A 13,057-nucleotide genomic window follows, 5' to 3' on the forward strand; every position below is an offset into this window, starting at 1 on the left:
ATGTAAAAAAGTTAGATCTCCTTGCAATGCTGACGGATTTGCTTCCATGAAGATATAGGGAATTACAGCGCAGTTTACTTTATGACTCGATTTAAAAAAAAAAAGAATATAAGTCTAATTTTTTTCTGCCAAATACAAATCAGAGAGCATAGTGAAGGTTTAGGTTTCATATGTAAGGTTTCCCAGCAAGCCCTTGAGATAAATTATAGTTTTAAGTGTGCCTTCACATAACCATTTATTCAACAAATATTTATTGAGCAGTGGCTGTGTCAGTCAATATGCAATATTAATTGTCTTTGGTTTTAACATAGAAGACATTTTGCACTAATTTTTCAGATGTCAAGAATGATTAGCAATTTGAGTATAAATTGTACCAAGGAGTAAAGATGATGATTTTATACTGGTCTTTGAAGTGAGCAGTGGCTTCCCCCTCTGTGCCTGTTTGACAAATAGAGTACACATGCTCATTCCCTTTAGTTGCTCAGCACAACCAAAGCTGGTGAGATCAATTTTTACAATGTGCTACTACTCCTTTGTGAATTGGCATGCCAAAGGAAAATAATAGGATCTCTCTTGTTAAAGTAACACCAAGGTGGTTTTTTAATGTGTTCCAGCAAATGCCAATGCCCTGTCCTTGAGTCAACTGTTTATTTATACTTTTGGGGGGCATTATAAGCCAACTCCAAGCTCTACCAATTACATGAAGAGAAGTCTGGTAAATATCTCGGGAGTTCTCTGTAAAGTACTAAGTAAGAACGAAAATAAGATAAATTAGTGCAACCTTTCTGGAGGGCAGTATGGCTGTACATGTTAAAGGACTTTCAAAACATGCTTGATTTAATAGTTCTCCTTCTAGTATTGTGCCCTGAGGAAGTAATAAAGGTGCACGAAGATTGTTCCACAAGGATTTTCATGATAGTGAAAAATTAAAAACAATCTAAATATCTAATAATTTGAAGTTGGATAAATAAAATTAGCCAATCTCCCTGAAAGAATGTTATTAAGGCATTAAAATGAGTTCAAAAAAAAGTTTTTGCATTTTCTGCCTCTATGATGGGCACATGTGCTACAGTGTCTGTCAGTGGCCTTGGAACACGCAGAAAGGTGGCAGAAGAGAAGCATTGAGCACATACATCATTTCCTCCAGAGGATGAAAAGAATATATGTTCATTAGATATCAAAGACATAGTTTAAATATCAGTATCAGGATGGGCACAAAGCATGGATGAGTTTAAAAGACAGAGGGTCAGGAAACTAAAGGTTAAGACCCATTGAAAGCATTCCTGTAAAATGGTGCAATGCATCACACTGGAAGGTCATTGGATGTACAGTGTAAAGGAAGAGTAGATGGGTATTGCTAGTCTTTTCAGATTTCTTATATTAAAGGCTGGTGATTTTCAAGGTCCTGAAAAATAAGAGGGGATTGTTTACCAGAAGTCATGTGTTACACTGTATACCTATAGTCACGTGTAATCTTTAACCCTATGGTGAAGTGATTTCTTCTCTGACTCTAGAGATGAAAACAATGGTATTTATCTCAAAGTGTTGCCCAACATCACAGAGGTAGGAAATGGAAGACTTAGGATTTGAATTTTGACCCTAACCCAAGAATAAAGGAGAATCCAGATTGTGAAAGTTGAAGAGGCTATTTGGGATAGAGTAGAATCTAAGAGGAGTGTGCTCCATGAAAGTAGTGAGAAGTTATAGTCTCCATTCAGGAAAAAAAAAATGCGGAAGAATGGACCACTTCTGGCTTGCAACACTCAGTGTGCAGTATATGTGATTGGTACAGTTAACACAACTAAGTCAGGAGTGCTCTGTTGAGTGTGTTTGATGAGAGAACAGCCTAGCTCTTAGAACCTTACCTCTTCTGTCTCCTCATTGTTAAGCTCTCTGGAGCATCTTGGAAGCTCACATGCTCCGGAAGCCCTGTGTTCTCTGCTATTTTGGGTACCCCAAGATGAAACTGTACCTTTCCTCGTAGCTTGTAATACACTCAAGTAAAGGGTTAAGGATGAAGGAGCCCAGTTGTTACACTGTAGTGTTCTGAACTTGTCATTCCATATCTGAGTAACAGGGAGCCGTTATTAGACAATGGACTCAATTTATTCAGTCATCAGACATTTATGGTATGCATACTATTTTATAGGTTTGCATTAAGTACTAATGATACTGATATTAAAACACTAACATCTCAAGGGTCAGGAAAGACAAGAGTACCAAGGGAAATGTGATAGTCTTAGAATAGGAAGCATACGAAGTGATGTTTTGGCTGACAGGTAAGAACATTGAGGAAATAGAAGGCATTACCCAGTGAGCTCAAGGAGAGGAATAAAAGGGTGGATTTCAGATGCCACGAAGAGAGATGGTATCAGCAATTAATGGGCAGAAAGGAAGAAACCCGTAGGTGTGCAGTGAGTGGGCACCATTGTCGCTATGAGGAAGGAAGCTAGCCCACAGAGAATGGGGTTCTGCTAGTTAGGGGCCAAGCATGAGGAGCACCTTGGAAGTATGGGACAGTTCCCTGGGGGGTGACTGGTGACCAGAGAGGAGACAGCTGAGCATCATGATAGGCCTAACTGTAGTGTAGCAGGGGATCTAAAACAGGGCCATTCACCAGTATTAAAATACTCCCTAACCTACGGGAGATGCCCCGCCTTTGGCTGACTAAGACCTAAGTGCTTGAGCATGAGTCTTTATTACTCTTGGATTTGGGTCTGAAGTATCCCTTGCTGGCTCATGCTCCCCAGTTTTTAAGGCTGTATTAGAAGGCTATGGAGCTCTTAAGAAATTAGTGCTGAGCTGACAGTGGAGGTTCATGAGGGACAGGATCTTGAAGGTTGTGCTCCCCGTTGGTTCTGGCCTGTGAACCACTGCCATGTGAACAGGCCACTGATCCACGCTCCTGCCACTATGAGTGCTGCCGTGTCCTCCTGCCTTCCCTGCTGTAACTAGTCTTTCTCCTTTAGGTTATTTCTGTTGGAAATTTTGTCACACTGATGGAGAAGTGACTAATATATCCCTGTTACTACTGGGGTCACCAACAGCTTTGCATATTAAGACTGTCTCTGGAGTTGCTATACCCCTCATCACCCCAGAATTAGTTCAGTTTTGCATGATAGCACTTTGGTTTCCAATTCAGGGTGTCTTGTTAGGGTTTCCATTGCTCTGATAAACACTATGACCAACAGCAGCTTGGAAAGGAAAAGCTTTATCTCATTTTACAATTCTCAGGTCACACCACACCACTGATCAGGGTAGGAACCTGGAGGGAGGAGCTGATGCAGAAGCCATGGAGGGCTGTTGCTTACTGGGTTGCTCATCATGTCTTTCTCAGCCTACTTTCTTATAGAACTCAGGACCACAAGGCCAGAGGTGGCACCACTCCCAATGGGATGAGCCATCCATATCAATCACTAATAAAGAAAATGCCAGACAGACTTGTCTACAAGCAATCTGGTAGAGCCATTTCCTCAATTGGGTTTCCTCCTCTCTTAGACTCTAATTTGTGTCAGCTGGCAAAACAACCCACCACCACCACAACAAAAGAATCACTCAGGACACAGGGTCTGGAGTAGAGCTAAACTTGACAAGACACTAGAACAGTGGCTCTCAACCTTCCTAATGCTGCGACCCATTAATACAGTACCTTATGTTGCGGTGATCTCCCAACCATAAAATTACTTTGTTGCTGTTTAATAACTGTAATTTTGCTACTGTTATGAGTCGTAAAAGAAATATATGATATGTAGGATATCTGATGTGCAACCCCCAAAGGGATTGTGACCCACAGGTTGACAACCACTGCTGTAGTGGATATAGACTTTGCAGTAACCTGAAATGTCCATAGAAAACAGCAGGCTTCAGTTGCTTTGCTTTGAAGCATGTGAATAACTGTTTCTGTCCTAAAATGGGAGAAAGTCCGAGGTCATAGGCAGTTTCTCTAGATCCTCTATACAGACATGTAAAAAACTCTTGTGTCTTGAGAAGTTTGCAAGTTCCTTGAAAAACAACAAGACCTTAGTAAATGTTTATATCATAAGCTAATAAATGCATAGTGAATACAGTGCTTTCCCCTCATCTGTGAGCTGCATTCCAAGATCCCAGTTGATGTCCCAAGCCATAGACCATACCAAATACCAAATTCTACACACACACACACACACACACACACACACACACCATGCAATGCTTTTCCACGAAATGTGTCATATACTGGAGCTCTCACATCAGCAGTGTGAACTTTGACAGCCAACTAGCATGAATTCCTCTCCCTTTCACAATGTCATGGAAGATTCACTCTCACAATAAATCTTAACAACTTCAGCCTATTGTCTTTTCAGTATAGTTAAGAATTTCCATCTGCACACACACACACACACACACACACACACACACTGACATGCCTCCCCACACACATACATACACACACACCATACACAGACACACACACACATCTTCTGTAATAAAGATGTACATGCAGATAGAGCACTCATTTACATAAAATAAATAAAATCTTTAAAAAAAAAAAGAAATGGAAATTCGGATCTATGTGTGTCAGGCCACTTAACTCCACTCTCATGAAAATCTAAAGAGTGCACTCCCGAAGTATGAATAGATGAAAAGCACAAGACACAGGGGACTCAGTTTCCTTTTGTGGGTTGTAGAGGTGATAACCAATGGAAACAATCCTCCAGCCCAAGTGATGGTGTATGTTCTTAACCCCCTTGTCCACCTGTTCCCCTCCCTCCCTCCCTCCCTCCTCCCTCCCTCCCTCCCTCCCCTCCCTCCCTCCCTCCCTCTGTGTTGAAATCTACATGTGTCTAATATGAATCATTTGAATATATAGTATAAAAGTAAAAGTTTAAAAATCTGGAATCTTTAAATCTGAAAAATAACATCAGTGAATGAAACTCAGAAAGTTCCTTTTGTGTGGTCTTGGGAGGCAGAGATTGTGCCATAGAAATTTGTATGTACCTCCAAAAGACCAAAGCCCCACCATGGCCCTCTAAAGAACACAGGGAACTCTCTTGCATTCTCTTGGAGGCCAACACCTACATATCACCAGCTCATTGCTTCTGTTCCATTTTGAGCAAACATGTCTCTTCAAGGCCCAAATACTTGGCTGGCCGTCTAACATATATTCCTGTTTCGTGTTTCAGAGGAAAAGACAAGCCTATGAATCAAACCTCATCTGTTACGGCCTGCAGCTGGAAGCAACACGATCAGTAAGTGTTAGTTTATTTGCAACCCTTCCTGACCCACCGTGGTTGGGAGCTTGTGCATCACCTGTAGTTGAGTCGTGGCTTGGGAAACATGCAGCCACTACCACACTGCACAGAGAGTGGAAAGGAGACAGGCAAAGCTTGTGTCACGGGCCAGTGAGATGGTTTGGTGGACAAAGGCACATGCCACAAAAGCCCGGTGACCCAAGTTCAGTCCCAAGATTGCATGGCTGGAGGTGAGCGCTGATTACTGAGAGTCACCCTCTGACTTGCGCACATGTGAGCAATGGATACACCATGTCCATACTTCTTTCTTTCAAAGGGAGGGGGGCATTTCAGTTTTGTAACTGGCTTTTTCCTTTACTACATAGACAACAGATCCATAGCAGAGAGGGTAATTTTTTTCATCAGTGGACATATAGCATAATGAATAGATATAAAATAGATTAAGCAGCCCATTTCCAGGTTTAGAAATTGTTTTCATTAGTACAGCCTTGCCATGGGTATTCTAGTGTTGTTATTTTAGGTCACTAATACATTGTGTAGCAACAAATTAAGTTTGCTTTTCTCACTTCAACTGTTATTAGTTTGAGTCTTGAGGAATGTATCAGCAGTTAGGAGCATTTGCTGCCTGCTCCTGTAGAGAACCAAAGTCCTATTCTCAGAATGTCTGCCTGTAACTCCGGCTCCAAGGGGGACCTCCAGCACAATTTCACATACACACATGCACACACAAATAAAACTTAAAAAAATAAATATTTAGAAAATTGCTAATTCTGTGTTTCTTAATTCAAACTAAAGAATTCTCTTTAAGTAAAAAATGTATAATCATTTGCAGATCTGATATTATCTTCCCTTTTGCCGGTGTCCTCTGGACATAGATTTTTATTTTAAAACCTACTGGAGCATAGTGGGGGAAACATCTGTGTTTTAAAATTGTGAATATAGTTGTTTGGTTTCTGTTGTTCCTTCAGGTTTCTGATGACAAGCTTGTGTTTGTGAAAGTGCACGCACCCTGGGAAGTGCTGTGCACGTACGCTGAGATCATGCACATCAAACTCCCCCTGAAGCCTAATGACCTAAAGACCCGCTCAGCCTTCGGCACCCTCAACTGGTTCACCAAGGTCCTCCGTGTGAATGAGAGTGTCATCAAGCCAGAGCAGGAGTTCTTTACTGCCCCATTTGAGAAAAGCCGGATGAATGATTTTTATATCCTTGATAGAGATTCCTTCTTCAACCCTGCCACCAGAAGCCGCATTGTAAGTCTGAACGGAATACGGTTTCTGTTTTGGTGTGATTTGAAACCTGCTGTTGAATAATTAACCGGTTGGTTGGGCTGTTGTGGTTCTTATTTTAAAAGATAAAAAAAAATACTATTATTAGTATTGTTAGTATTATTTCAGTGTGGACAGATTTCTACTATAGTAATAAACAATGATTGCATGAGCTAGTTCTACTCTGAAAACAACATGCTCTGTTTCAAAATCTTTTTAGGTTTATTTCATCCTCTCTCGAGTCAAATACCAAGTGATGAATAACGTTAACAAATTTGGGATCAATAGACTGGTCAGTTCTGGAATCTACAAGGCAGCGTTCCCTCTGCACGATGTAAGTCAGATGACATCACTGGAGATGTCCAGTGAGTACTCTGGTGCTGACAGGGCAGGACTCGACTTCTTGACCTTCTGTCCTTTCCTCTATAAGACAAAGGTAATATCACAAGGATCACAGGCTGATGCAGGGCAGGAAAGATCCAAAGCACCTTCACTGATAGACCCAAGGTGTAGAGACCGTGCTGGGTTTAAAGGACTAGGGAGAAAGAACAGTTCCCTCCCTCGGGCAATGTGGAAGCCGTGCAGATCACACAGGTCAGTGCTTCAGCTGTGTGGGTGTCTGGAAGTAAAGTCTCACTCTTCTACTCCCCGGCTAGATGGCCTCTGCTCCCACATGTCCTTATCAGTAAGGAAGGTGTAGTAATGGTTCCTACCTCATGGAGTTGTTTGGAGAGTTAATTAAATTTATATAAAATATTAGTCCCTGTCATTTAAATGATGGCTACTTTCTTAATTACTAAAACATGTCATTACCAGAAAGAAGCAGGAGCCATTGATTTGTAAGGAAAACATGTTAGAAATTCTCATTTGACATTTTCTGTAAGTAGACTTCCCTCCCTTAAAAGTACTATTTCCCAGGCTATACCAGGGCTTTTAAAAGGGAGCTTACCTGGTAGGGTTCATGTCATAGTGACAAAGCCTCAGATTATTGACATTATGAAAGGACTGTGCAAAGGCTACAGTGACCCATTGATTTCAGGAGTATTTCTTAAACTCTAGAATCTCCTATGGAATGAAAATTCTAAATGTGATCACTCTAGTCCCTCCTGACCACATATGTGGGAGGGTGCCATGTATCTAATTGTTTACTGTATCCTGTCCTTGAAATGTGTTAAATTCTACATCAATCACATTGTTACTTTGTTGCATTTACTAACCAATTTAAGTCTCTACAATCAAAGAAAGCAAAGGCCTGAGTTTGATCATTGCTACTGTGTATTATGTGCATTGGGGTTGGGACAATCTAAAAATGTGCCATATATCAAAACAAAACTAGAACATCAAACAAGTGCTTGACTCACATGGGTAAGCAGAGAGGGAGGCAGAGGCAAGATGGCAAAGACTGAGCCTCCAGGGAGAGCCAGTGTGGCCGCCCAGTATGAAAGTTTGTTCTGTTTTTGTGCCCCAGCAAAATTAGTAACGGAAACTTCTGAACTTCAGGGCCAGTTGTGCATCATTCTCTGAATGTTAGTGTGGGACACCACAGTCCTAGAATATTCATTAACATTTGCCTGTGCCCAGGTCTTCCCTATCTCCAAGCCTGGAGTGATCCTGTGTGGTGTGAGAGTTAAGCAACAAAAGATGAGGGCTCTCACCAAGGCTGGGCTCTGTGGTAATACGGTTTTGTGCATGAGTGACATGATACAGTCTTTGTCACTTATTTTCTATGCTGAACTGAGGAACAGTGAAGCACTGGCTACAGCAGTGGCCTGCTGCTAACCAGCCAGAGTCCTGGTCCCCCCACCATCCCAGAAGGAGTGTGCTTTCAGATAGATATTCCTTGATTGTGAGGATCTGAGGTCTTCAGTGGCCCAGCTGTCTCATTCATCGGGACTGCCTCAGTTCACGACATCAGCATCCCTGAGGCTCCAGCCACCTCTCTACCTTATTCTCTAGGAATGACTGCTGCTAGCATCACTATCCAAATATCCATTGCCATTTCTATTCCCAAATAACCCCCAATGTGGTCACCCTTGTTTTAGAATCACTAAGAATTAAATGGCATGGCTGTTCCTTCCAGCAAGTAGGCACCAGCTACCACAAATGGCCATTTGTGATATATTTAATATCAGATTTGTATGCTGAAGACTGTGATGCTTATTTCTTCCTTTCTGCCTCTCAGTGCAAATTTAACTATGAGTCAGAGGACCCCAGCTGTCCTAGTGAACGTTACCTCCTGTACAGGGAGTGGGCTCACCCTCGAAGCATCTACAAGAAGCAGCCCTTGGACCTTATCAGGTGAGCATGAGAGAGCATTCCAGTGAAAAGTACTCAGGGGTACTTTGTGGTGTCTGTACATGGCAGCTTTCAAACAGCATTGCCAGCAAGAGGTGCCCACTCAGCTCTGTGATACCCAGGGTTTTCTCACAGCTTCCCTATGTACCCACAGTGGATAGATCATAACTTATGTGCCCCGGTGTGTAATCACTTCTCTTCAGACTGCCTGATCCCAAATAACCGACTCAGAGGCTGAATATTGCTTATAAATGCTTGGCCTATAGCTCAGGCTTGTTACTAGCTAACTCTTACACTTCAATTAACCCATATCTCTATCTGTACTTTGCCACATGCCCTGGTAACTTTTCTCGGTATGGCATTCTCATCTTGCATCTCTGCGTTTGCCAGTGACTCTCTGACTTCACTCTTCCTCTTCCCAGCATTCTCCTAGTCTGGCTCTCTCACTCAATCTCTTCCTGCCCAGCTATCGGCTTTTTATTAGCAAATGAGAGTAATACATATTCATAGCATAGGAAAGGATTGTTCCACAGCACTAGTGTCTACTCTTGGAGCAGTGGTAGAGCATTTATCTTAGTAAGGCATGCCTGGATTTGATCCCTAGTACTGAAAAGAAAAAAAAAAAATCTAGTCCCTTTCTAGCAATCACACTTGGCTCCCAGCCCCAACTTGACAATCATATGATTGGTCTTTCTGGCATAGCCAGTTCTATCCTGAGTCATCTCATGTGCATACTCTCTAGGCCCCTACGTGACTTACCTGGGCAGAAACTCTCAGATAATGCTACCATGAATGGAAGGACCCTTTTCTCTCTCAGGAACTTCTCTCACAGGGGTTAGCAGTTACCTGCCAGGGACTTAGGAGTCTTTGTTGCACAGGAGCCAGTATTAGAATCATTAGCTCATTGTATGGTCAGGTGAGAGCATTTTCAGTATTTTCCAGCTGTTAGATGTCATTTCATGATCTCAGAGGAAATCGTGACTGCATCGGTGCCTGTCTCTCAGAACATGAAAGTTACCATTCAGAAGCTGGTGGCTTGGGAGCTGTGATGTTGTTGAAGCTCGCCTCTGTCCTGTGTGCATTTGCTGTAGTGATAACATCCTTGTCCAGGGCGCGGCCTGCTTTGTGCAGGGATACTTGACATACAGTATTGTGTGCTTCTGTTAACCTGGTGTCCTGTTGCCTCTGTTTTCGTGAAGGTAGCAGCCATTAAAAATGGTTTCTTAGGTAAATTACTTTATAAAGATTCATTTAATTGTCTCATTTGGTCCTCCTTAGTCCTCCCTCATTTAATATTGTCTGGATTATTGTCACACAGAGGTACTTCTGTCAACTCTGATTACCCAGGAGATAAAATAGCATGTGGATGTGTACATGTAAACACAGTTTCCCCGAGCATTCCTGGGGAACTGGTATCCAGAACCTCTGAGAATAAGACCTGTCCAAGTCCCTTACATAAACGGCCATCACCTTTACATGCCCCACCACCCCACCTCCCATATACCTTAAATCATCTTTTGATCACTAATAATTCCTAAAGGGTGTAAATACCATATATGTGGGTTATCTGCTGTACCGTCTAGGGAGTGATGGCAGGGAGAACAGTCTGAAATTAGTCAGTGTAGATGAAGTCTGCCCCCAGTATCTACTGGTGAGACTGGGTGTATTCAGCATGATATAGCCATAGACTCCCCCAGTGTTTCCAGTTAGCATTCTAATGAATCTCTGGGTGAAGTTCCCATGGGTGAAAGGCTGCCTGTAGTCGAGGTTGTCATCCTTGAGAAGTTTTCATTTTATTAGTTTCCTTCTGTAGGAAACCAGTTGTGTCTAGTTTGATGAGTTCTTATTTTAAATAAATCAAGTGCATTTGTTAACTACCCCAGCCCCATCCCACACGTTCCTTTCTTTGCCTCACCAGTAACCTCTCAGGAAGCCAGGAACTGACCTTGGTGTGCAGTTCCCTGGGACTATCAAAAAGGGTAAATGTTCTTTCTGTAAAAGTGAGCCAAACAAACTAGAAAGATCAATCTGTGGGAAACCATCTTAGCCCAGAAAAGAAAAATTCCTCCAGCCTCCCCTTATTGACCTCAGAGTGAGAAAAGAAGACAACGCTTGAGTAGATAGATGGCAGGAAAGGTCACTGTAGAATAAAATAACAGCTTTTGGAAAATAAAAGTAGGATAGGAAAAAGATGACTAGAAAGTTCAGTCAGCCTCCTGAAGTCCAGGTTAGGGGTAGTCTAGAGAGATTGATTCATTAGGATAACTGTTAACTCCTGGGAGAACAAGGTGTACGGAGGAAAAATGACCTAGCAGGTGACTTGACTCAGCTCTGAAGAGTGTTTACAGTCTTAGCAATGTAAAACAGAGGTAGCAATTGACCAAGAATAATGCCACAGGGATGGAGACAGAGGTGTAGATGTGTGCACGAGGCAGGGGCTTGTGCTCTGGGTTAGAAAGGCAGCGTGTAGAAGGAAACACATTTGAGATGTGCATCTGGACAGCAGTTGGTGGGGTACTGGAGGGTGGAGCAGCTGGGGGCTAACTGCCCCTTTTAATTGCCAGCTGCCAGACTTGGTAGTGCTCACCTGAAGTCTCACCACTTGGAGGACAGAGGAAGGGGGATGGAAACTCAAGGCTAGCCTGGGCTACACAGTGAGACCCTGACACAGAAACAAAATAGTCAGAGCTAAATTTTCAAACTGATATTAATGGTTAGGATCCTTTTGGTGGAGAAAGAATGACCAGAGACTATCACCTCTGAAATTATCCTTTTTATTCCTGGTTTCACATTCCTAGTAGGAGACAGGTCTCTATTACAGATCTGGACTTCAACTCCATTGTACCTGCAATGCCCTAGGAAGAGTTCAGTCCTATCACTGAATATCCACAGGGAGACTGCTTGACCATTTACCTAAATGTGGCAGAATATTTTTTTTTACCATTGCAAAGTTTGACTATTCTACCATTTGCATTATGGTAACAAAACAACTGAGTCAGGCTACTTTACAAAGAACAGAGGTTTACTTAATCCACAATTTGGGGGACACTAAGTTCAAACAGCATAGTACTGTCTCTGGCGAGGGACATGCTAGATGTGTCTTCTCAGGGCAAGTGGCTTTATGACAGGGACACTGGGACAAGGCACATGAGACATGATATAGTCCCTCTTGGAGAGCTAATGGTCTCATGAGAACTTGCATGAGGGTGATTCCTGCATGACCCTGTGCTAGGCTCTGCCTGTTGAAGGTCTGCCATCCTGTAGACCCTCCACACTGGGGAGCAGGCTCCCAGCTCACAAGCCCTTCGACATTACTTAAGCCTCTTCAAGGCAGAGCTAAAGAGAAAACAGGCTAAAATGTCCAAACCCTTGCCAAGGTCTTATCTCCAGGCACTATCCCAAACCTGCTATTTTCTGGCTGTCCAAAGCCAGACACCAGGCCCTAGTCACATGAAAATGTCATCCTCTGCTTCTCTTATGTCCTAATTCTACTCCATTTGGCTCTTTGTCTTCCTTTGCAGCCTGTGGTGCTGGACTGACCTTTGTCCTAGAAGCTGGTCCAGCCTCCCAGGGACCTAGGCTGTGCCCCCGGCTGAGTTCCCACTAGGTGAGGCCCAAGGAGACTGGCTCAGCTCCAAGCTGAGCCTGCGGTCCCTCATAAGTCTCACTTGTGGCCACAGACCAAGACAGAAACAAAGTAGAAACCACTGTACAGCAGCTGCCCGGGCTTCACTCGCCACTCTGGCAGGAGTAGTTTTGCCTACATCTTACTCATTCTATTACCTGTGGTCAGAAAAAATGTGAAAAAGAACAACTCCTGTTTTCCTATTAGATTTCTCTTCGTGTACCATGGGTATATAGGTATATTTGTACAGAGGGAAGTCACAGTTGGTATGTGGAGTAGCACCATCTGGGGTTAGGGGTACCAACTGTTTTCTCAGAAATGTACCTCATACATGGGAAGACCCCTGTAGCAGCAGTAAGATTTGGGTTTACACCGAGCTTCTTGCATTTCCTCTGAGTACAGAATAGTGGTAGCTGAATAGGCAGAAGATTCCCACATATTAACAGGTCTTTCCCAGACTGTAACATGGTGCTCATCTTCACCAAGAACAAGGGACACCCTATCTGGCCCCTCTTGCAGAGCTTTTCCCTCCATTTGTCACTTTGAAATTCACTCTGCTTCTACGCATGCCACATCCTTGCTGTTCCATAGTTAAACTAAAGGCACCTCTGTGAAGGTGAGCATGCTGGCGCCGTGAA

General features: G+C 42.9%; 1 protein-coding gene across 3 annotated transcripts in view; it reads left to right on the forward strand.

Annotated features, from left to right (window-relative positions):
• Nucleotides 1–13,057, forward strand: part of Ano6 (anoctamin 6) — a 170,541-nt gene that overhangs the window by 103,648 nt on the left and 53,836 nt on the right. For all 3 annotated transcript variants that reach the window (XM_027396379.2, XM_027396380.2, XM_035440838.1), the window contains 4 exons: nucleotides 5,163–5,228; nucleotides 6,200–6,484; nucleotides 6,720–6,833; nucleotides 8,682–8,797. In XM_027396379.2, the coding sequence (XP_027252180.1) occupies nucleotides 5,163–5,228; nucleotides 6,200–6,484; nucleotides 6,720–6,833; nucleotides 8,682–8,797 (581 nt within the window). The remainder of the gene's footprint in view (nucleotides 1–5,162; nucleotides 5,229–6,199; nucleotides 6,485–6,719; nucleotides 6,834–8,681; nucleotides 8,798–13,057) is intronic.

Source organism: Cricetulus griseus, chromosome 2, assembly GCF_003668045.3.
Source record: "Cricetulus griseus strain 17A/GY chromosome 2, alternate assembly CriGri-PICRH-1.0, whole genome shotgun sequence".
Classification (NCBI taxonomy): Eukaryota; Metazoa; Chordata; class Mammalia; order Rodentia; family Cricetidae; genus Cricetulus; species Cricetulus griseus.